Raw genomic sequence first — 24,915 nt, 5'->3', positions numbered from 1 at the left:
TAGCCTGAGAAATCAGTAACCATCATACATACAAACAGTATCCAATCAAAAGATTTACTAGAAGACCCCCTTTAAAATAGCAACAAACTAATATAAATTCTTTGGAATAAAATTCAAGGAATGAGCAAAACCTATATAAAGAAAACTTTTAAACACCCCTGAAAGGTATAAAAATAGACTTCAATAAATGGAATAAATGTCCTGATCTTAGATAAGAAGATAAAACTTCAGATTCTTACTTCCCCATAAATGAATCTCTAAATTTAAGATGATTCTTAAACAAGTACACACTGGTTTCTTTCTTCCTTTCTGGGGTCAGACAAGTTGACTATAAGGTTCATGTGGAAAAATACACAAGAAAGAATGGGGAAAACCCTGGCAAGGAAGAGCAGTGCTGGGTGTGAGAGAACGGGGAGCAAGCTCTACCACCTGATGTGAAGGCATTAAAGCCTAAACACCTAAAACTGTGCGGTATTGGTGTGACGCGTAAACAACCAGGCAGACCAATGGGACAGATGAGGAAGTACAAAATGAGGCCCCTGTGTATAAGAAATTTAGGATATGATAAAGATGAAAATCCCAAATCAGTTACTTGAATAGATTTTTAAATAAAATGGTGTTGGGATAACTGGTAGCCATTCGGAAAAATACAAAAGTAGATCTCTATCTCATGCTATATGCAGGATAAATTTCAAATGTATTAGAAATTTAAATGTAAAAATAAAACTATTCAAGTGCCAGAAGAAAACTTGTGTGGATTTCTTTGTAATCTGGGAAAAGGGAAATCTTCCGAACTGTGACACAAAACCCAAAAGGCATTAATTTAACTATACCAAACAAAAAAATCTATGTGTTGCATGGCTCTAAAAAACCACAAGCAAAGTGTAATTTTTCAGCTGTCATAGGATATAATAAATGACTACAGTTGACCCTTTAACAACACAGGGCTTAGGGGCACTGACCTCCCCACAGAGTTGAAAACCCACATATAACTTTTGACTCCCCCAAAGTTTAACTAAGAGCCTAATATTGACTGGAAACCTTACCAATAAATAACATAAAGAGTAGATTAACACATATTTTGTATGTTATATGTATTATATACTCTATTCTTGCAATGAAAAGATAGAGAAAAGATGTTATTAAGGAAAATCACAAGGAAGATAAAATACACGTACTATATTTATTGAAAAAATCGCATATAAGTAGATCCACACAGTTCAAACCCATGTTGTTCAAGGGTCAACTTTGTGGTCAGAACAAAACCTTCAGTGTAGGAGAAAAAAATAAATTAAGTTAAAACTATATAATGTTAAATTTTAATTGGAAATGTCAGAATTAGTTGACATTTTATTTCTTAAAGATGTAGTTCTTAACTTTTTCCCTGAAAAGACCTAGAAATAAGTGACAACCCAGTAGCAATAAACACCTCTAGTCCCCAGATTATTGTTTCTAAATACTATTTCCTCATAAAAGGTATCGGGGCTCTTTAAAGAAACTCCTGATTCCAGGTCTGGGATATGAAAATCAACAAATAGGGTCATCTGAAAGGGGCACAGTAGTCAGCTTGAAGGGACCACTAACTAGAGTGACAAATTCTGTCAACAAGAATGGCTGCAATGGATTGAAGCCCACTGAGTATATAAAATCTATGAGTTCATGGTGATGGGACAGAGCAAGCAAAAATATAAAACAAAACAAAAATAATTATTGTATATCCTTGGAGGTATTAGGACACCAGATTTTTCCTCTGAAAATTTGTAGTTTAATGGAAAATAATTTAGCATTTAGACTTCCGGCCAAGATGAAGGCATAGGTAGACACACTGTGCCTCCTTGAACAACCAAAAGAAGACAACAAAAAATTTAAAAACAAAAAACAACCAGAACTGACAGAAAAACGAACTGTATGGAAGTCCGACAACCAAGGAGATAAAGAAGAAACATTCATCCAGACCTGTAGGAGGTGTGGAGATGGGCGAGCGGAGAGGACTCACGGCAAGGTGGCAGCTGGCAGACTGGGTGGTCCCACATTTGCATGCAGATAAACCAGGAGGAACAACTGAGGAGTGAGACAAACCCAGGGTTCCAGCACCGGGGAAATAAAGCCTCAAAGCCTCTGACTGAAAATACCTGTGGGGGTTGAGGCAGCGGGAGAAACTCCAGCCTCACAGGTGAGTTCATTGGAGAAAGCCACAGGGTCCTAGAACGAACACAAACCACCCACCTGGGAATCAGCACCAGAAGGGCCCAATTTGCTTGTGGGTAGTTCGGGAAGTGATTGAAAGCAGGAACAGAGTGGAGCAAGCTGCAGTTCGCTCTCCGACCCCTCCCCCACATACAGCGTCACAACCCAGTGAAGTGGGTAGCCCTGCCCCGGTGAACACCTGAGGGTCCACCCCTTACTATGTAACAGGTGCTCTGAGACCAGAAAAAAAAAGGCCCAAATGAAAGAACAGATCAAAGCTCCACAAAAACTACAACTAAGTGATGAAGAGATAGCCAACCTATCAGATGCACAGTTCAAAACACTGGTAATCAGGAAGCTCACAGAATTGGGTGAGTATAGTCACAAAATAGAGGAAAACATGAAGGCTATGCAAAGTGAAATAAAGGAAAATGTACAGGGAACCAACGGTGAAGGGAAGGAAACTGGGACTCAAATCAATGGTGCGGACCAGAAGGGAAAAGTAAACAGTCAACCAGAACAGAATGAAGAAACAAGAATTAAAAAAAATGAGGAGACGCTTAGGAACCTCCAGGACAACTTTAAACGTTCCAACATCCGAATCATAGGGGTGCCAGAAGGAGAAGAGGAAGAGCAAGAAATGGAAAGCTTATTTGAATAAATCATGAAGGAGAACTTCCCCAATCTGACAAAAGAAATAGACTTCCAGGAAGTCCAGAAAGCTCAGAGTCCCAAAGAAGTTGGACCCAAGGAGGAACACACCAAGGCACGTCATAATTACATTAGCCGAGATTAAAGAGGAGAGACTCGTAAAAGCAGCAAGAGGAAAGGAGATAGTTACCTACAAAGGAGTTCCCATAAGACTGTCAGCTGATTTCTCAAAAGAAACCTTGCAGGCAAGAAGGGGCTGGAAAGAATATTTGAAGTCATGAAAGACAAGGATCTACATCCAAGATGACTCTATCCAGCAAAGTTTTCATTTAGAATGGAAGGACAGATAAAGTGCTTCCCAGATAAGGTCAAGTTAAAGGAGTTCATCATCACTAAGCCCTTACTATATGAAACGTTAAAGGAACTTATCTAAGAAAAAGAAGATCAAAAATATGAAGAGTAAAATGACAACAAACTGACAACTATTAACAACCAAACCTAAAAAGAACAAAAACAAACTAAGCAAACAACTAGAACAGGAACAGAATCACAGAAATGGAGATCACATGAAAGGTTATCAGCGGGGAGTAGGAGCGGGGTAGAGGTGGGGAAAGGTACAGGTAATAAGCATAAATGGTAGGTAGAAAATAGACAGGGGGAGGTTAAAAATAGTATGGGAAATGGAGAAGTCAAAGAACTTACATGTATGACCCACGGACATGAACTGAAGTGGGGGAATACAGGTAGGAGGGGGTGTGCAGGATGAAGGGAAATATGGGGGGGAAATGGGACAACTATAATAGCATAATCAATAAAATATATTTTAAAAAGACAAAAGAAAGTAATTAACCATTTAATCTACATGGCCAGTATGGACCATATTTTAGAGTAACCAAGTAGTACTGGTTGATGAGGGAAAGTTCTCTATTAAAGAATTCCAAGAATTCCAAGATTTCCCCTTCTAAATGTAGACAGAATGGTAGAATTTGAAAACACCCTAGTAAAATAATTGATCCAGGCAATGATTGTCATTAAGAGAAGGATCGATGAAAACTTGACCATGGAAGGGTTATGCTGCCACCACCTGAACCCATTGATCATCATCATTAAAAATTGAATAACCAGACATAATGTGCCCCCTAAAATGTGATATAATGTGAAATATACTGCCCTACCTTGAAATATTGTTGCCAAAAGAGTTGATTCTCCATTTGAGTCTTGAGCTCTAACTTTCTAGTTTACAGAAAATAAAAGGGAGGAGGGAGGAAGGGCAGGTAGAAAACAAGTGACACCACAGGGAAGCAACCAGGAAAATCCTGAGTGAAGCGGGACGTACTGAAGGACAGGTGACTGAGTTTCCTTAACATACCTTACACTTGACTGCTGGCTCAGACCTGTCGTGCAGAGAACATCCATTATTCATTTTTATATCTATAGTCTTCAAAGTTCCTAGCATATGATAAGTGCTAAATAAATGGCCGTTGAATGAATGAATGAATGGGAATACAAACATGAATAAACCAGTTTCATCACCCTGTCATAGGGCTTGGACAGAGATGCTTTAACTCCAGTTCAGTCAGTACCAACTATTTCTATATTAGTTATTTTGTTTAATTCTGCAACAGTCTTTAGAAGGGCATCGTAATGACTTGGCAAGTAGTCAAATAATTAATTAGACTTTATTAATTGTACTTTGTTAGGCACACCAAAGATTAATCTTCAAAAGTGACATTTTACTCTCCAGGAAACTTAGGTTTTATGTGGCCAATAAATAATAAATGCAAATATTAAATATTTTTTCTCTCCCTCTCTCAACACACACATACACACACTGTACTGTTTATATTGCATAATGTTTTGACACCTTAAAAATCTTCTGGGTGGGGACAAACTGCACCTCACTGTGCTTGCCAACTCTTAGAGCCAAGGGCCCAGCCAGAAGCATGCTTTTGGTATGCAAACTAACCATCCAGAGCCATCCCTTCACTATCTGGCTGGGCTACACCACCCACGAGGCAACTTTCCTCCACCTTACTCACTTTAGGGAGGGGTCAGGCAGCTGGGGACCTTCCCTGTAGCTGATACCCTGCTGAAATGATTCAAACTAGCTAGTCCAGGTGCAGAAATTTCAGTAACTGGCTCTAGTCTTGGCTTTCCCTTCCTCCTGTTTCCTCCCTCCTGACCACTGTGAGGCTTCTCCACGTGGTCCTGTTTGATGGTCTGTGCCGCCTGTTTCTAGGCCCTGTGATTATAATAAACTTAGTTTCCTGAGCATCTCCAATGCCTCCTCTTGTAGCTACACTTGACTGTCTCATAAAATAACACTGAGTACACACACACACACACACACACACTCGGCATGGCTTTGGAGACTTCACTTTATACTGTACCTACCACTTGGAAAGATTTTCCTTTCATTTTATTTGCCTTTCAGACTCTACATATCTTTCAAGGCCCAGTTAAAATGCCACATTTTATGTGGAGTTTTCCCAGATCACTTCATTCAAATTAATGATTCTTTCCCCTGAACTCACCAGTCTATAAGTATTTAGAATTTATTTTGTTCTTCCTCATTTGTTACAGTTCAGGCAACTTCTCCTGCTACAATGTTAACTTACTGAGGTCAAAACAATGTTCTGTTGATCGTTATGCTCCAACAGATTGGTTCTTGCAATGTTGACAGAAAGTGCAGATATTCAATAAAATACATTTTATAAACATAATGTTAATTGCTACAACTGTGGGGAAAAGAACAGGAGAACTTCTTTCTGCCAGTAACAGCCAGATGATATAATGTAACTGTATGATCATGTTACTGCCATGGTCTAAATCCTTCTTGTTTTCTCATTGCCTAGTATGCATGCACCTGTAGGCTCTTCCAGCCCTTTATCACATGGCCTCAGATGGTTCTTCTAACCCTGTACCTTCTCCCCGCACTGCCCCCCACAAATATGTGAAACTCCTGCCAAACACAATAAGAATCTTGCTGCCTAAAAGTGCCTTTTCCCCCGCCATCACCTTTCCTTCTTTACCTATAAAATATCAGTTGTTCAAGGCCCATTTCACATGTTCGTGTCCATCATGGTACTTCTGATCCACCCGCCCAGATGTTCATGCTCCCCATTAACACCCACTGCACCTCTGTGTTTGCCTTGTGTTTGTGTTTTCTCCTCTCCCACACATTTTCGTTTCAGGAAATGCAGCAGTCCTGAGCCAAATGGTTCTGAAGTACAGGAATGAGGGAAATGGGAAGGAGGAAAAAGAAAAAGGAAACAAAATTTTTCCTCAGAATTCTTGTTGTGAGGAAGTGAGTTTTCCATTATTGGAAGTATTCAAGAAGAGACTTGAATGAGTTTGCATATTGGGGATAGTATTAAAAATTTTTACTTCTCTGTATGAGTGTTCAACTAAATGACTTCTGAGATCCTTTCCAACTCTAAAATTCTTAAGTTAAAATTCTTAAAATCCCAACAAGTTAGAGGAGGAAACATTTTGTGCTAGAGGTATGTGATATTGGTAAAGTGAAACCTAGTGATACCAGATACAACTTTTTACATGAAGTTAACAAAATTATTTTAAAAACTTACTTGGGTTAATATTTTATGCTTTCTCCCCTAAGAAACAACTCTCTGTGAATCTGCTATAAAGTAGCAATGATGTTAATTTGAGTGTCATCTACTTTCCTTCCTCCCTTCTAGTCGAGATGCAGATGAACCGTAAAAAAACCAAAGCTCAGTGAAAACATGAACTGGGCCAGAAGTGACCTATAGGCTACACAGTTAGGTTCTTAGTATTCACTAAGGGGATTCTTTTGTGTCTTGTGGTTTTAGGCAAGAATTAACAGTTCTCTTCTGGAAATAGCTATGATCTGTTATATTTATGAAATTAAATTATTAAGTATCTTTTGATGTTCAATGAGAAAATTCAAAAAAGTATAAAAAAGAAAATAGAGACCACCCATAATCCTATACCCCAAAGGTAACTACTTTTAACACTATGGGCGTATTTTCTTTCATTCTTCTCTTGACATAGGTAATATGTTTGTGTGTCTGTGTGTGATAAAATATAATTACGTGACATAGTTTTTAAGGCTTTAAAGAATTGCCTCAGGTTCTCTATGAAGAATCCATTGTAACTCTTCCCAAAACTGTGTTTTCGTCCAAGTATTTTAAAGTTATTTGGGTCAAGAGAAGCACAGAAAATTAAACAATTGGAAAATCAGCTACAAACTGTTGCGGTGGATGATGTTTAATTCTGAGCAGTTTGATAGAGAGTGATTTTTGGATACAAGCGAGGCTTCACAGATAGGTAGGTAGACAACCGCAGTGACCTGGAAAACACATCCGGGCAATTTTACCCAGAAAAGTCTATCTGGGCTTATGCAAGCAGGAGGTAGAGCAGCTTCTTGGCCCATATGGATATGTACTTAGCAAAGGTGGGAAAAATCTTTTTTTTCTGACTTAAAATCCAAGGTCCCTGAACATAGAGAGAATGAAGAAGTAGAGAAGAGTCATTCAATGAAAGCAAGCTTTCTTTCTTTTTTTTAAAAAGATTTTATTTATTTATCTTTAGAGAGGGGGAGGGAGAAAGAGAGGGAGAGAAATGTCAATGTGTGGTTGCCTCTCACGTGCCCCCTACTGGAAACCTGGCCCACAACCCAGGCATGTGTCCTAGACTGGGCATGAAACCAGCGACGCTTTGGTTTGCAGGCCGGCCCTCAATCCACTGAGCCACACCAGCCAGGGCTAAGCTTTCTTTAAAAAGGAAGCAGATGTTAAAGTCTCCTCATGCTATAATTTTATAAGTGACTTTATCTTAGGCTGTACTCTCGTCTTGTGTTGCTTAGCCATATCTTGGAAAGCCAGGCCAGTTGGTCCATGTAGCCATACCACCATCATTCACCTAAGAATTAGAAATAACATTTTATGATCCATAAAGTGGTTTTACATGCCATTTAATACTAGTGCCAAATCCAAATTATTTACAGAATTCTTGGAAGAAAACAATTAGTCTTTGGACAGTTAACGTTACAAACCTAAGTGAACACGGTGGTAACTGACCCTGCATCTCTATGTCCTTGAATTAGAAAATGCAACCCAGTGACTGTAAAACACATCGGACACATGGGGGGAGGTGTTGCCTTTCTGAGGGCCAAGATTGTGTTTATGGCACATTCCGGTGTGAAATATTTTCTGGCCTGAGGCTTTGACTGTACGGTTGAAATTAACAATGTTACAGCAAATCCATAGTACAGAAGGTAGCGTCTGTATGCTCTGTTGTATTTGGTGTTGTAACAAGTTAGACGCCCACACCACTGCTGTGCCCTTTCTGTTGTGAATCCTGCTGTGTAAGCAATTGCACGGTTGGTTAGATTAATGCATGGTGATGATTCAGTGTTTGAAATGATGTGGCGTGTCTCTTGTCTCTTTCTCTGTGAAATTCTAATTTGTAGTGAGTGGCTCAGAACACTCAGATTTGAATTATTCTGTTTATCCAAAAAGTCACTTATTAAATAAAGATGATGTTAGTAATTTCAAAATCAATGGTTTCAGTCAGCTTTACTTTTTGGTTTGTAGACCAAAAAGGGTTAGTTACTTTGATGATGCAACTCTCCAATTTTAAATCAACTGATAATAGATGAATAAAACCCTTACTGCAATCCAGACATGATATTTAAGGAATAGTTTCTATCACTGTTTATCGCTGAAAAGCACTAGACTATATTTTTAAACTATTACTTCTTAAGCATATCAATAGCCTTTCAAGTATCCAACTATCTAAGGTCCTCTAGGTCTTGCAGGCCGATGCTGTTGGTAATATTTTAGAGCACTGAATTGTCCAACTAAGAAAAATTACATTTAAATTTTATTGATATTCAAAAGTAGTTCAATCAGAAAAAATTAAGAGATTTTCCTTTGTATATGAAGCTCCATCAAAAAATAGCTACAAATTAGATAAAATAAAGCGCCAGAAGGAAGGTATGTCCTTTTTAAAAGAAAAAAAAGCTTCTTTTACATGAAAAATGAGGTTCCTTTTTCCATTTCAGTGTAAAACCTGTTCTGAACCAAAACAGATGACCAGTTCATCCGCCATTTACAACAACCCCAATCTCATCAAACCAATTCCAGTGAAGCCTGGTGAGAACCAGCAGCAGCGCATTGCTCGGCCCGGCCAGGTACGCGGTTGTCCGCTTTTCATGTACGGTGTCTCTGTAGGGCTCTAACAGACTTGCACCCAGAGTCTAGTGAAGGGAGGGCCTGGTGCTGTCCCAGGATGCTTTAAGGTAAATCCACAAACGAGAGATTTCAAGTTAGAGACTTTATTATTATTGATAATTTACTCTTCCTCAGAAGGGGTTAAAATTTTTAGTTTGGCATTCACTGCGCTAATCTCTCAGGGACTTTGACGCCTTAGAGGATTAGTTTGTTATATAGTTTTTAAAAAACAACAACTAATACCATCATCAGCGTCAAGAGGAATATTACCCATGAAGCCCGTTTTCTGCTGAAGTTGATGGTTTTCCAAAGGCCACTGTGAACACAACAGCCATGGCGACAAAATCCAGCTTAACATTTCTGAGCACCTCCTTTTACTAGGTTCAGTGTTAGGCCACTGTGTATACAGAATGGGATTCCTAGCCTAAGGAGTGGTGCCAAAGTCCGCTTTAGACCTGTTGAGTTGTCATTGTATTTGTGTCTAATTACAAATATGATGACGGTTTTTGTATGAATTTCCATATATGTGAATATATATTTCAGAATAGTAAAGCATTAACAAAATTGCTAATCTGAGAGTCCCATTATTGATTGTAAATATAATGTGGCTATTTCCATTTTTTATGGCTATTCCTCATTAAAGCTTTTTTAAGGAATTGGTTTAAATCAATTTTAAAAATTAACATGGAGCCAAAAGACATTTACACTGGCTAATGAAGGCCTTATATTGAATTTTTAAAAAATAAGTCTTTTCTAATTATTTTGCTTTCTTTTATTGTTTGCTTTCCAGGGGAATTTGTTGTTTTAATAGAGATAAGGGAATATGTTGCTTTGAGAATGAAGCTCCTATTTTCTTAGGCCAATAATAAAGAAAGCAACAAAAAGGGGCAGAAATGATATAGAGCAGGAAGGAAGCAGCTTTGTGACCGGCCAGGCTTAGGTAGATTTTATGATTTGATGATTTTTTAAAGCTACTAGTGTATAATTGTTAACCGGTTGTTGTTTGTATTGGTGCCAATTCAATGCCAACAGGAATCCCCAATTTGGGGTGCAGTGAAGAAGGAAACTTTCTTCAGTGCAAAACAGCTCAGTTGTGACACAGCACAGCTGTGAAAACAGCACGCCTGTGAGGCAGCCCTGGCCAGGCAGCAGTGGGGCCAGGCCCTTCTGCGGCTAGACTGCTCTGCTCTCTCTGCTGCTCACTGGTCTGCTCTGCACCCATCTGCTTTGTGCTGTGCTGGTCTGCTCTGCTCCACTCTGCTCTGATCTCCATTCTGTGCAGGTCTGCTTTGTGCTGCACTGATCTGTTCCACTCTTGTCCTGTGAGATACCTTCAGGATTTCAGTTCAGCCAGGGAAATGGAGTCTTCAGTCTTTGGTGGAAAGGGAAAGTGTGCTCTCAGAGCCACAGGGAGCTGGCCTGTGTAGACAGAAGTCCCCACCCTTGGTCTCTGATTGGTCTGTCCTCATGCAAATGAGGACTCCAAATTCTTGCAGTTGGATTGGTCTAAAAAGCACTGTCCTGATTGGTCAGAATGGAGCCACTCTGGTTGCTCAGAGCTATGCAGTTCTGATTGGATGCAGAAAGCTTCAGTCTTCTTGGTTGAAATAGGATTCTAGGAAGTCCTGGCTGCTAGGCTCCTTTTAAAAAAAATTCAGCTCAGTTAGCCACCAAGAGCTACCTTAGTAGGTAGTATCTTAGAGTTCACATAGTTGAAAGGATCAAGTTAGATTAAATGACTGATATTTCTCATTCTAAATTTCTAGAATTCTGTGAAAAGCCACCAGGAATTCTGGAATCCTCATATTCTTTTGTATTTTTAGCATCTTCTTAGGCTTTGCAGAATTAGCTGGATTTCCTGTTGAAGAGATTATTTACCTTCTAGTGCATATAATTTTGTACCATTGTGGTTCCCAGTCTGTGAACCCCCGGCCCATCAGGGATCATATTCCTATTTCATCAATCAACTGATACTAAAATACAATAGCTATTTTGGGAGTGGTAGGGGAGAATGCTGTGAAAATTATTGGCATTAAAAAGTTCTCAATTTTGTGAAGTTCGTTATAATTAAGCTTTTTCATTCTCTCTAATTGATCCTTTATAAATAGAAGAAACATCAGTTAGGTAAGTTATGTTTCATAGCCCCCATATAACCAAATTGTATGTAGACCCATTCTGAGACATTTTTATCTTTTCAGACCTTAGACTCTGAACCCCAACACTTGTCCTTGACGGCGCTCTTTGGGAAGCAGGACAAAGCTATGGGTCAGGAAACTGTGGAGTCTCCTCAGACCCTCCAGCAGCAGCAGCAAGAGAAGATCCCAAGAGAAGATATTGGGCAGGGGGTTGTACGTTCCCTGTCCTATGAGGAACCCAAAAGACACTCACCCCCTATTGAGAAGCAGCTATGTCCAGCCATTCAGAAACTCCTGGTCAGGAGTGCAGATCTCCACCCATTGTCAGAGCTGCCTGAAAACCAGCCCTGCAAAAACGGCAGTACCCATTCTGCTGGGGAAGATGTCGTCAGACCTGTCCACCCAGGCTCTCCGCAGAGCTCTGGGACTTCTTATCGTGTGTACAGTGCTTCTAGAACTCAGAACCTGTTAGAGCAGCTGCAGAGTGCCCCAGGGGCAGTGAACAAGTATGACCCCAGTACGCCAGCACTTGCCAGCTCAGCTGCCCCAAGCTTCAGCATAGCCCTCACTGCTGCCACCCCTGCAGCTCCAGTCAAAGGGGTGGCTCAACCACCACTGTTATATTTCAATGGCTCCCTTCCACCTCAGGCTCTAGGACTTCAGGCTCGTGAAAAAGAACAGTCCACACTCCCAAGACAAATGCTCCCTTTCTCTGGCAATCAGGCTAGTGGTTCTGGGGTGATCTCCCCTCAAGAGTTACTGCAGAGGCTGCAGTCTGTGCAGCAGGAGCAGCAGCTGCATGCATCCAACCGACCTGCCTTGGCAGCTAAGTTTCCTGTGCTAACCCAGAGCTCGAGAACAGGGAAGCCCTTGGAATCCTGGATTGACAGGACATCCAGCACAGACAAGCAGCCTCCTCTTTTCCAGGTAAATGTCCCCAGGGGAAGGGGGTGGAATTACTGTAATACAGTGAAATTTAGAATTAGTTTCTGTTCTCTAGGAATATTTCTATTCAGAAGTGTGTCATGGCCTCCTATGTACATCTAATTATCACCTTATCGTCCTGCCTGGAAAGAGAATCTTTTCTTTGCTTAGCAATCTTTGCAGAATTATAAGGTCTGAAGACATGGACGTGGGAAAGAACATAGACATGTGGGGGTGAACCCTAATCTTTGTGCACACTTATGGTCTGCATGAAATCATTCTGAGATATCAAACACTTGACCTCTTCTTGTTATACTTGTCTACAATAAATTGTTGTTTGTTCATTTATTCAGTAAATCTCTCCAAGCACTTACTCCCTGCCAGGCACTGTGCCGCATGTGGGTACAGAGTGATGAGGAGCACAGAAGCACCGCCTCTACAGAGCCCACAGGCCTGGAGGGGCTTGAAGTCAACAGAAAAGACATACCATTAACTCCATAAAGGCACACAGCCTGTTTTAGTTTATATCATTTGTATAGTTTAATGAAGGTGGAGAGAGGGATAAGTATGCCATCTACCCCCCCTCCCCACATGTCCATACACACAAATTTCCAGAGAGGGAAAAATATTGTGATTTTTATAAATCATTTGTCCTTCAAGGAAGATGGTTCTTTATGTTCATCAATAATTTAGAACAGTGAGAAAACCACAAGCTATTCATTGCCTGTGGGTAACATCTGGAGATTGGACTTTTTTTCTCATTTGGATTGGTATGAATTCATTGAAAATGCAGTAGGTTTAGAAATTAGGAAGTTCTCCCAATTACATACATCATCATTGGTTGGTTGTCATAGTTTGACAAATAGCTTATAATGGTTCCTCAGAACTCTTCCACTATTTTTGAAAACCAATATCATAAGCCTATAGTGTAAGTCTTTGTGTCTGTGAGGCACTGAGTCAGAGTGCTTTTGTTTATTTTTCATTAAAATCTCAAATCTAGGTACATATTTCTATGGAAACAGTATTTGTCACTCAATCTCACCCCCATTTCAATGTAATATTGTCCCCTTGTTTAAATGACTTTTTCTCTCTGATGACTCAGATTGGACACTGGGAAAATCAGGGTTGACAGTTGGACATAAATGTCTGTGTGCACAACTCTCTTTTCTTTCCAGTGCTCACAGGTGGGGCACTGAGTAGGAAAGTGTTCCTGTCAGCCCACACCGTGCTGGCCATCCGCCCTCAGGAGTGTCCATCTCAGCCCCTCTCCTCATAATGGCAGATAGTGACAGTTAAACAATCTGCCTTCCTTTAGGCTAGTTTCTGCCCAAAAAGATACCAATAGAGCAATTATAAAATTACAGCAGCCTCTAGATTGCCAGCCTCTATGCCCCCAACTCGAGTTCTTGTGGGGCATTACAAGGCTGATAAGGCCTTCTTTCCTCTCATTTGAGTTAGAAACAGATGAGAGACAGCTGGAGGAGTCAGACAGGAATCAAAGTGTCACTTGCATAACTGGAAAAGCTATCAGTGAGCTTGGTTTTAGGTTTGTTAGCCGAGTGAGGTAGGCAGACTGGCCCAGGCAGACAAGTCACTGGCAGTACTCTGCATGACCAGCCCCCAGGGGCCTGCCCCTGGTTAGAGCATGGAAAAGCAGGAAATGTATGCTCTGTGCAAGCAAGCAGGTCCTTCCCGTCAGGAAGGACCCAGGAGGCAGTGACCCAGGAATCTTGCCTCCTTCCTGGTGAGCAGTGAGTGAGGTGGGAAGGTGTGTGCCTCCAACAACTCACATAGTTTGTTGGAACTTTAGGTTAGAGCGGTAGACACCTAGCCCTAGGGCAAGGGCCAGCAGTCTCTAAACACATGTTGCCAAGTGATGGCAGTAAAGCAGAAAAATGAAGTGTTGCTCGGAGGCCAAGCTCTATATGCAGTGGGAAGAGGGTCACCACAGCAGACTGTGCCAGAACTGCTTAGTAACAAGGAAAACGTGGAGAATCGAACAGGAATCAGTTCTCCTGTGAGCTTTTCCCATCTAGTGAAGTTGTGAACAAGATTTAAACTCACCTATATCCACTCTTGTAAGCAAGTGGCCTCTTTGTCTCTATTTCTGTTGTTTGGATGCGTAGCTACTTACTCCTGCCCTCCATGCATGTATTTGTCGTGAGCAGGTCGTCTCACCTCAGCGCATCCCTGCTACAGCTGCTCCTTCTCTGCTCATGTCCCCCATGGTGTTCACACAACCTACCTGCAGCCCACCAAAGGAGAGGGACAATGGGCTCTTGCCCCTTGGAAGCCAGGAACCATCTGCCATCTCCACCAGCCTCCTCCTGCCTCTGCAGAGCCGGGAGCCCTCTGTACTCAGCAGCAGCCCACTTACCAAGCTGCAACTTCAGGAAGCCCTGCTATTCCTCATTCAGGTAGGGCAGCCCATCGTCTCTCTTCTGCCTTTACCAGTTCTGCTCACCTGCTGGTAGCCACTCCGAGGTAAGGACTCAGTTAGTGAGTGCCTACCTGAGTACTGCCCAGGAATAAGAGGGCGATGTAACAACTCACCCTGAACGACAGAGGCTCTGTACTTAGCTGGATGAGATTCAGAATACTAACTGCGGCTTTCGGGGTCTCAACACCTTAAGGATTTTGTAATTTGGAGGACTAAGTCCTTAAGTCTGTCACCTGTCAGAGAAGAAAGGAGCAGACACTGTATGATTAAGGATTGTAGATGCTGTGGAGTAGCCAAACCGAGAGCTCACCACTGAGAGCGGAGATGATGTCGTCGTGAGCGAGTGGCGGTGCTTAGTTCAAGCAGACTATTGGACAAGGAACAAGAAGGTAGGGGAGCAAGAGATGGCTGTGACTACCAAGACATGTTTTCCAAATAATGTTGGAACCTGCTGACAGGACTGGATAGAATGATGGGCCTTCTTTGGCAGGCATGTGTCTTACCTGTCTCTGTGAAATAACGACAACAGCTAACACGTATACAGAGCTTTGTGTCAGGCACTGTTGTAAGGCTTTCCATACATTCATTCGTCTAATTCTCATACAACAGCACTGTTATTTTTTCTATTTTAGAGGCAAAGAACCTGAGGCTGTGGCCAGAGGTCACACAGTAGTTAGTAGCAGAGCTGGGATCCAACCCCAGTCTGGCTCCAGAGTGCTCCCTCCCACTGCCCATAGGGGGCGCTGCAGTGGTAACAAGACTGCTGTCCACCTGACAAAGCACATCCTCGAGTAAATGACAGGCCTTGAAAAGTGAAATGCTTATCTCCAGACTCAGGCCCCTCAGTTAACATCTTTAGGTATCTTTTCAATAGACAGTCTTTAAGAAAATCGTTGTGATACCTGGCATAATCTTCAGATGGCTTTTAGAGAGCGGGCTAGAGCTTTGCAGCTGTCTCATCTTAAAAAGAAAATGGTCTCTATAAGTAAAATCATTTTTTAAAGGTGACATATTTTAGAGAGAATGGAAGCAATAGGGCTAGAAATCAGCTGTCACTGTCAAAGTGGAAGAATGTCTGCTAAAGAGGGGCAACAAAAGAGTGTGCCTTACTAGTGCACAGATAGCAGGGTACCAGCAGTTTCCGCCTTTTTAAGACATTTGTGGTAAGTTCATGAGGACTTAGACAGGACATCTATGAGCAACATCAACAAAAATCAAATTTGAATTTTAATGTTCCAAATTTCTTATGGCTCATTTCATATAAATCGCGTTGTTCCAAAGAGCTCCGTGCAGGAGTCAATATTCGGGAAGTCCAGAGCAGTCCCTGGGCATGGACAGTGGGAAGTGGCTTTCCCTCCACTCTCTGTGTACATTTTATTTTTCCCATGTTTTAGACATGTTTTCCTGATGAACTGTTAAACGTCATAAGCAGTCTGTTTTTAGTGTTTGCCTGTTGGTAGGACACAGTAGGGACTTTGTGACCACTTTGTAGGAAAAAACGGGGATAAGTAGCTCTCCTTCATTGCATGAGAATAATGCTAATTCTGTGTGTGGGGTGCTGAGAGGGAATGAAGGGGAATGTGGGTGAACTGCTAAAGCTTTAAAGGATTTGCGTGGGAGGCAGAAGTCTCCAGAATTAAAAACAAAACCACTGATTAGACCCATGATTCTCCCTCAGCCCTTAGCCAGGCAGAAGAGCCCAGAGACTGCCATTCTAACTGCTGTCCACTTGCCAAGGCCAAAAACTTTCCGTAACTACTGCAAGCATTATAATGGCTTTGATGAGATGCCAGTGAAGCATATTGCAATCAAAATCTTAAGTAATGCCAAAAATAAAGTATATGCATTGGAGGACCTTTAAGAACCACTAACAGTCTGTCGCCTAACCAAGCTTTGAGAACCACTGACCTGGATCCAGTCCTCCGTATCCAGCCCTCTGTGTTTTCACCAAGAGACCCAGGCTTTTCATGAGTGAGCCTTGTTCCATGCACCCCATGGCTGGGAGGCCCATCCGTGCTGTATGTAACATACTGACTGTTGACAACCAGCAGCAGACTGACTGGCCTGGCCTTCAGGGCCCCCTGACATTCACGTGTGCAATTCAGACTACCAGCTGTTAGACAAACAAGTAGAGAGGAGTGTCATAGGATCAGAGTGCCAGTTCCACTCCAAGAAAAGGAAGCCTTTGTTCCTGCCTACCAAATCACATTCCCTCGGTCTTCTGATTTTGTTTTGCAGAATGACGACAACTTCTTAACTATGATCTACGAAGCGTACCTCTCCAACATGACACAAGCAGCCATGAAAAAGACTATGTGAAAGCAAAACACTTTAAAACTGATTTTCAAGGTCCTCCAGCTCAAGGTTCTTTCCTGTTAAGTGTTGTCACCCTAAATGTTTCTGCCTTTTTAAAAACAGTGTGTGTGATATGAAGTAAATGTTTCAGACATTTTTTTCATCAAGCTCTTTTTTTAAAAAAACAAGTCGTTTAGCATACCTGGTACTAAGAATTGAATGGGTAGAAAAAGTCCTTTGCTTATATCACAAAGTAAACGCCAAGCTTAATTTTTTTTTACATGTATGGGACCATTTGGAGAAAAGTTAGCCTCTCCATAAGGATGACTGTTCTGGAAACTTGGTTTCTTTTTCAAAAGCTCTGGTTAGTCTGTGAATACGGAGCATGTGTCTTGTTCCTGTTGCCGAGCTCTACATGCCTCATTTCATGCCCACCACAAGGTGGCAGTGTCACCCCGCAGACTTGCCTGCACAGCCCTCACCCCCACTTTGGAAGTAATGCTGGTTTGCTTGTACCAGACGAAATAAACCTTTCATTTGTAAAGATCCAGTTGGCATATTTTCCCTGGACCTTTGAAGGAAAATTATTTATAAATTTATTTATAGCTAGTTTCTAGAGGACAGTTGTTCTAGGAGTCCACAAATGGCCTCGATTTCCAGTAACACCTCGTTTATCCCAGCTCATGCTGTTTCTTTTGGACCCAACCAGTAGAATATGCCTGCCTATACTTCCATATGAACATTTTATTGCTTTTAGCAAAACGTGCTGAGATGAAGGTCACAGAGGATTTAAAGTCTTTTCTTAGCTTCTGAGGATGGTTCAGGGGCATAATGATAAGGCTTCTTCAAGCTCTGTAGCAGATTGGTCTTTATATTCAGAAATGAGGAGCTCAGACTTGGGAGGGGTCAGAGAGAGCCCTTGCCAGGAAGTTAAGGCCAAAAAGAGTGGGACTGGGAATTACTTCCTGCTGAGTATTAGTAATAAATAAAGCTTTGCATTTCTATAGCCCTTTTTATTCTGGATCATAAAAAGATCTTTAGATGACTGCACAGAAGAAGTTCTATTCTCATTTTATAGGTCATAAAAGAAGGCACAGGAAAAGTAGGTCTCTTCACAGCTTCTGATGCAGAGAACTGGGCTTCTGGCTCTAGACCTTTATTCGGGCACCATCAAGTGAAGGGCTGATCTGAAGACCACCTGCCGCTTCCCGCAGGAGAGTACTTCCTCTGAGGAGAAGGGGTGGGTGGGAAGGCAGTGACTTCTACTGAACCCTTGTTGTGTGTGCAAGGCGGAGGAGTCTACTGTTGTCCTTCTCTGTTTGGGAAGGGACAGTTTCTTTTATTTCTTTGATATCTCCGCAGGAGATAGCTCCACAACATCAAGCACAGTGAAAAACCCATGTGACATTCTGACAAAATACTTAGGATCGATTGATAACTGCTCATTTAATATCTAAGTGTTCTTATGAGGAGACTGGGGCAAGGAGAGAGACACTTGTGGATCCATTACCTAAAATCAATGACTGTGCTCATTTGGGAGTATGTAGACTAAAACTGGAACAAAATCAATCATATACGTAACTGCTGGCCAACGTTTTTTTTTTTTAATCTCTTTGATCTTTATTACATGTTTAGAGTTGCTTCTCTCGATAAGGAGAAATCAATTCCATTCTAAATGTTTCTAATATATTTGGGGTAGCAAATAGCTAATTTCATGAGAAATTTTTTTGCCTCAGCATTAAGTAAATAAGAGAGAGAGAAATATCAGTTTCAGCAGCTAATATGAAATGATGCACATGATGTGATAAAGGAATGAACCCCCGCCCAGCAGGGACAGACCTGCACTGCAGGCTGCACCCAGGCCTCTGTAGGTCAACACCACAGTAATTGTTTTGAAAGTAATAAAGTCTCTGTCCTTTACTGGAATGATATACTTTCACAGTGACAGGCCCAATTCATTTGGACCAAAAACTAAGTCACCATCTTAAGGGACACTTGGTTCTGAGGTGCTTATTCCTTCTATATGGTGAAGCAGAGAAGAACTGTGAGGAATGGATTAAAGGGGTTATCTAAGGCACCCAAAATTAGATTTCATACATAAAACGAACTTTTCTTTTTCACAGTGCCACCACAAATTCTGAGACCAGCACCGAGCCTACTCCCAGGCATCGCTGACTCCCAGGCATCGCTGACTCCCAGGCAGCAGTTCCAAGCTCACTGAATTCAGATGGAACCCTGAGATTCTGTTCCTAAAGGCGGCATTGCCCAATGCCATGGGTTTCGACCTTGTCCAAGTTATAGAAGTCAGTTCCACCTGGTACAGAGGACAGAACACAGAGGCTTTGTCAGACAGACTTGCCTTCAGTACATGGACAAGTGAATTTTCTTCACACACTGTTTTCATTTGTAAAAGGAAAGTAATATCCACCCAACGAGGTCCTTATGGAGATTAACTAAGAGCAACACATGTAAAATGTTTCCTCCTGCCGTGCACTCCCAAGTACGAGTTCCCTCCTGCCCCTCTGCCTTGTCTGTTGTGCCCAGACCTTGACGCCGGGTTGAGGCCCCTTGTGGCTGGGCTGTACTCCAGCTGCCAGCCACCACAACCTAAGTGTTCTGCCTGACATTGACACGTGTGTCTATGGGCACTTAGCTCTACTCTGTTCTCTGTTCACTTCTTTATCAATAAAAATTGACGCTTATCCCTTCCTGCCAAAGCAAGTGCCATGAGCTCTTTAAGACAAAGATGCCAGTTTAATCGAAGATAGTATTGTTGTTACTGCCCTACATTTATGGGTGAAGTGCCATTTTAATAGCAGAGCCAGAGAGGGCAGTGCTATTTGATAGAGTTTATAGTCCCTGAACAGTCTTCTGAAAGGACACACATAACCCTTGGAATGCCAGTCATGGTAGTAGTCGGAGATGGAGAAAAGCCTTTGTTAGCATCTTCAAGAATTCCTGGTGTGTGGACCCAGCTCTGCTGATACCCACAAATGGCTTCTTCTAGCTCGTTCAAAGGTAGACCAGGGCAAAACATCCCCAGGCTGAGGCTCTCCCCTGAAGGCACATGTTGCTTGCATCTGGTACATTTATTCTTCCCTCAAACACTGTTAGCCCAACACTTTTGTAATGCCCTTATACAGACAGGACTTTGCTTTCTTCCTCTTAAATGAAGAGGGTGCAAATCAGAGAAGAAAGTGCCTTTCCTCCTAAAGAAATGTCAACTTTTGAATAGCATTAGCCCTCTTTAGTTCTCTTGAGTGCTAAAGAGAAAACCAACAGTTGACACATGTTAAGGCTTATGTCCCTGGGTATATAATTCTAAGGATGGGAGGTGTCAGTCAAAGACTAGGCCTCTGAACATCAGGCTTGGGTTCAACCATATGTCAGTGCAGACACAGGGAAGAAGAGGAGCTCAAAATTGAGCTGTAGGGCTAATTAGTTGTTTGGCAGGGCTGGGCTGGGGTGGTGGTATAGGGTGCAGTATTAGGACTGATGTCTCCAGACTCTGTGGACAAATTGGTTGCTCGCACCTCCTGGCAATATAGAAGCCTTTTTTCCCCCCCATAGTTTCTGCTCTATTTAGACAGGCATCTCCTCCCTTTTCAATGAAATCAGCTTTCTTCCCAGGCTTTGGAATATCGAGCCAACTTTAAGGTTAAATTTACCATTTGCAGCCAACAGGTTGTAGCACCACTTCATCATGCAGAGGTGCCTGACTGCAGAGGTGGGTGGGTCTCACCAACATTTTGCTGAATACTCGATATTTAGGCTTCAAATGTTCTCCTTAATAGGGGAGTGAGAGGGGCGCTTTTAAATACTTGTTATATTTAACTCAACCTTGAGTATTAAATAGAGTTGCACCAAATTGAGTTATGAGTAGTGCCTTCCAACAGCTCAGAGCCCAGAGAAAAGTACACAAATAAAACTGTGTGTGCACATGATGGTCTTGAAACATCGGGGGAGGTTGGAAGCAGAGTGCTGTTGGTAACGTTTTCCAGGGGCTGGGCCGTTCAGACAGGCACTGTGGGTCTGAGCCAGCTAGCACAGCCCAAACTGAAGCCTGAGCTTCTTGGACAAATTAAGGGCACAGCAAGAAGGAAGCAAACAATGGTCTAAAGAGTCAAGAGAAAGTTGGGGAGACCCTATAGTTGTAGGCCAAAATCTAAGAATACCCCCACAAGTCTGAGGACGAAGGTAAAAGTCACTGAATATCTAGGTGAAAGGTGAGGTAGAACATGCCGAGGAGGTTGGCTGGCGCTGAAATAGACACCTAGGGGCAGCAGTGGGAGTGCCAGCCTTTGTGAAGCTGCGCTGTTGTACAACAAGGCCGCCAGGCTAGAAGACTAGATGTTCCCAGGGGTCCCGGGATGGAGGCCACAAGTCCTGTCCAGCTGTGTCCACATACGGTTCTATGGAAGACGTAGCCCAGGGACAGGAGGCTTCAGCTCCTCTGAGGACTTTTTTCTCACTTCCTTCCACCTGGCCAATAGGTAACGCCAACCTTGACTTTTCTCAGCGCAGCAAGAGCCTACATAATCCATTTCGGAGCTCCAAAGACCGAGACGTCAGTCCCAACATCTAGGTTGCCATAAGCTCCTTATCCCACATGTACTCAGAGTCAAAGAGATCTGGATTCTAATCCTGCTACCTCCTATCTTTTTCCTCAGCCAAGTATCAGGGGGAAAAAATTCTCATGTATGGTTATCATGCCAACATAGAAATTGTTGCTTTGGGTCAGAGGAAAGCCATCCAGTTTGTGCAGTGCTGTTGTCCACTGTTGGGCAGTGGCCCCGTGGAATGTGCATGGGAGGAGCTTGTACTTCACGCCCATAGGCCTCAAAGGTTAGGTGCATCTCATCTTCTCTGTGTTGCCATGCATAGCTCATCATAAATCTGTCCAGAATTTCGTTTCATGCTTCCAAACTTTGTGCCCATAGCACTTTCCAGGATTATGAGTTTCTTAGGTTTTATACTCTTCTGTGTACATAGTAGTTCACTCAGTGTGCCCAGGGTCTAAAAAGCTGAGGGTTGATGGGAAATCCATAAGTAACAGACCCTTATAGGATGAGGGACACTGTTCTGCAGTGCCGGCCTGTGTGTGAATGTCCATGACCTGTCAGAAGCCTCTGTCTTCCCTAGACCAAAGTCAGCAATGTCAGCTAAGGGTTATTCCTAGCCTTGGGTTCCTGAAAATTTTTCATCCTCCTCAATGCTTTTCCTTCCCCCTTAGTCTGCTTTCACTGGGAGATATCAGAGGAATGTGCCTCATTTGCTTTCGTATATTCAGAAAGCATATCTATTTTTCTCATTCATTGGAAGTGAGCTGCTTTCCCCCAAACTCTTTACCACATGCCAAGTTGGGGGATGCTTTGTTCATTCATTTATGCGTGTATTCACTCAGGAATCATGTGCCAGCTTCTCTGTGTGCAGACACAAAGGCGAGTAAGACCTGGTCCCCCGCCCCAAGGATCTCACAGTCCAGCTGGAGGGAGACTAGTTATAAAACATGAAAAGGGCAATCATTGATATGCTTGAGATATAATGACTCAGCTAAGGCAAACAGGAGGTTGAGAGAAGGCTTCTAGGCAGAGGGTGCCTAAGGTGGTTCTTAAAGGTTAAGTAAAGGGTTGACAAAATGGGCGTAGGCAGGTGTTCAAGCAAATAAAAGATGACAGGAGATATGAAGTCAAGAAACAACAAAGATGTGTGTGCATGTGTGTGTAACTGGGCAGGGCATGGGAAGGCAGAGTACCAGCCATACAGAGTTGCTGAAACTGAAATGGAGAGAGTGAGGGTGGCAGGAGATGTGACTGGAGAAAGCACAGACCAAACTCTGTAGACAACAGGCACTTGTTGATGGATCGAGCATGGAGGGCCATGGTCGGATCTTCTGCAAGAGAAGGAGGGAGTAGGGGAGAGAGAAGGTGGGCAATAGAGATGCCTTCAGGAGGCAGCAGCGCTGGTCCTGATGGGAAAGGATGATAGCCCGGTCTCAGGCAACTATAGCTGAGATGTAGAAAAGAGAGAAGAGACAGATTTAAGAGATATTTAGGAGACAAAATTGCTAAATCTTAGTTAATGATGGCCTGTGATTAGTAAAGGAGAAGTCAAGAATGACCCCCAGGTTTCTAGCTTGGTGGACTGGGTTGACGACAGCCTAGAGATCAGATGAGGAAATGCTGGCTGGAGTTAACAATAATAACAGGTAGCCCCTATTTAGTTCTTCATATGTACCAGGAACTATTCTCAGCACTCAGTATGTTATTTCAGTTGTCCTTCACTGAAACCCTGCAAGGTATCCCCTATTTTATGGCTGAGGAACCTGGAATTAAGTTCATTTCTTCTTAATTGTACCTTTTTACTCAGTCCATTTGTCGGCAAAACTGTTCCTTCCCACAGTCCAACCGAACACTGGGATGGCAAGAAGGCGGCAGGATAGCCACATTTGCAGGCTGGTCTAGGCTTGGGGAAGGGGGGCCTACAGCACATACCTCCCAAGCCTAGATTCCCCCCACAGTTGATGACAGCAGGACAGAGTCAGTCATAGGAATGAGGGGATCTGGGTCCCATGGGCCCAGACTGACAACCTCCCAGAGTCCAATCCCAACGTTCTGTTGCATCCCTGAGTGTCAGCAAAGGGCCCCACAGCATCCTCATGGTCTGTGGCTCTCACAAAATCTCTCCTGAAAGCTTCCTGACCTCCCTGGGCAGAAGGGGCTGTGTGTCTGCCTGTGTTTCCCAGGCAGAACCCCTCAGCAAGCTCTGGGGGCCTTCCACCCACTCCAGCTGCCACTCCCTTGGTTCTCCTGAGGAGAGCAGCAGCCATTTCACATCGGGACCTCAGATATTCCTCTAGTTGAATGGATTAAAATGCGGTGGCCAAGGGAAGGGCTGGGAGCCTGGGACTGCTCCCCCCTCCTCCCCACTACCCAGGCCTAGCTGCCTGTACGGTGCTCTGCTCTCAGTGAATGCCCCAACCAGGGCACTTGGAGGCAGCCTCCTGCAGAGGGCAGGGCAAGGCCCAGGGGAGCTGGGTTCTAGTTCACCCATTACTATTAACCTGCTACATGACTCTGACACCCCCCACCCTGGACATCAGCTTCTCTGTTTATGAAATAAGATGGTTGGACTTCATAACAAAGAGTAACCACCTCACATCTTTGCAATTCCTATGAACCAGGTCTTGCTGGGGCTGTTTCATGCAGGAGGACCTGTGACAGCTGTTGGTCCAGTGGGGCTGCCCTGAATTGGGGGATGTTGGGGACCCCTCCATAACTCAGATACAGGGGGTACCATCCTTTGTTCCATCACACCCACTCCAATGGGGAAAAGTAAAGGCTGGCAGCTCTACAGTGCAACCTCAGCTGGGGCCTGCAGAGTCTCTGAGAGGGATTTCGCAGGAACAGAAGTCCTTTCAGTTCTCATGACCAAGGATTCTGGAGATGCAAGTCCTCTGTCCTTTTTTAGAGCGACTCAATTGTCATCAATAGAATGACCCCATAATTGAGCATCCAAGTGAGGATACTTCTGAGCGTGAACTATTCATAATTACAGCAGACAGTGGGCATGAACTTGGAGCATTCTGGGCAAATGGGGACAAGTGGCCACCGAGTGTCTCACCGTATATGCCCTGTCAAAGGCCAGTCCCAAACAAGCGCTGGTTCAGCCATTCAGTTCACGTCGGCCTTAGACTAAACCTAAAAGAAACCAGACAGCAGACAAATAGCCACCCCTGGAGTCAGGAGGCCGAGTTCTGAGCCCAGCTCTGCCATCAATTTGCTGTATACAACTAAAGCCAGATCATGTAAACGCACTGAGTCACAACTTCCTTTGTCAAATGAAGGGTTTCAACAAACTGTGGTTTCTTCCAGCCTCAACATGCAGCTCTCTTTCTCCATTGGGGTCCTTCCTTTTTCATTAAGGTGTAAGCTCAAGAGAGGTCACTGCCAAAGGTGGCCTTTTGTCCTGAGTGTAAAATGAACACCACGTTCTCTGCCTCCACTACCACCTGGAGACAGACCCCTCCATGCCAAGGACAGGGATGCTTTGGCGTTTGGTGGGATGG

The 24,915-nt window shown here is 43.1% G+C and overlaps 1 protein-coding gene across 4 annotated transcripts in view; it reads left to right on the top strand.

Moving 5' to 3' along the window:
• The window catches only part of DCP1B (decapping mRNA 1B), a 54,815-nt gene extending 34,578 nt beyond the window's left edge, over window positions 1-20,237 (top strand). The window contains exons 6-11 of one of the 4 annotated variants that reach the window (XR_006655399.3): window positions 8,885-9,013; window positions 11,252-12,115; window positions 14,281-14,529; window positions 16,791-16,916; window positions 17,926-18,087; window positions 18,971-20,237. Coding sequence is in view for 2 of the 4 variants with exons in the window: in XM_024565388.4 (XP_024421156.3) it covers window positions 8,885-9,013; window positions 11,252-12,115; window positions 14,281-14,529; window positions 16,791-16,871 (1,323 nt within the window). In the remaining 2 variants the exon portion in view is untranslated. Of the gene's footprint in view, window positions 1-8,884; window positions 9,014-11,251; window positions 12,116-14,280; window positions 14,530-16,790; window positions 16,927-17,925; window positions 18,088-18,970 lie in introns of all 4 variants that reach the window. The other 3 variants (XR_002975218.4, XM_024565388.4, XM_024565273.4) reach the window with 3 other exon arrangements.
• Window positions 20,238-24,915: the final 4,678 nt, after the last annotated feature.

This window comes from Desmodus rotundus, chromosome 3, assembly GCF_022682495.2.
Source record: "Desmodus rotundus isolate HL8 chromosome 3, HLdesRot8A.1, whole genome shotgun sequence".
NCBI classification, from domain to species: domain Eukaryota; kingdom Metazoa; phylum Chordata; class Mammalia; order Chiroptera; family Phyllostomidae; genus Desmodus; species Desmodus rotundus.
Note: the sequence above shows the minus strand (reverse complement) of the source record. Positions and strands in the feature narration are given on the sequence as shown.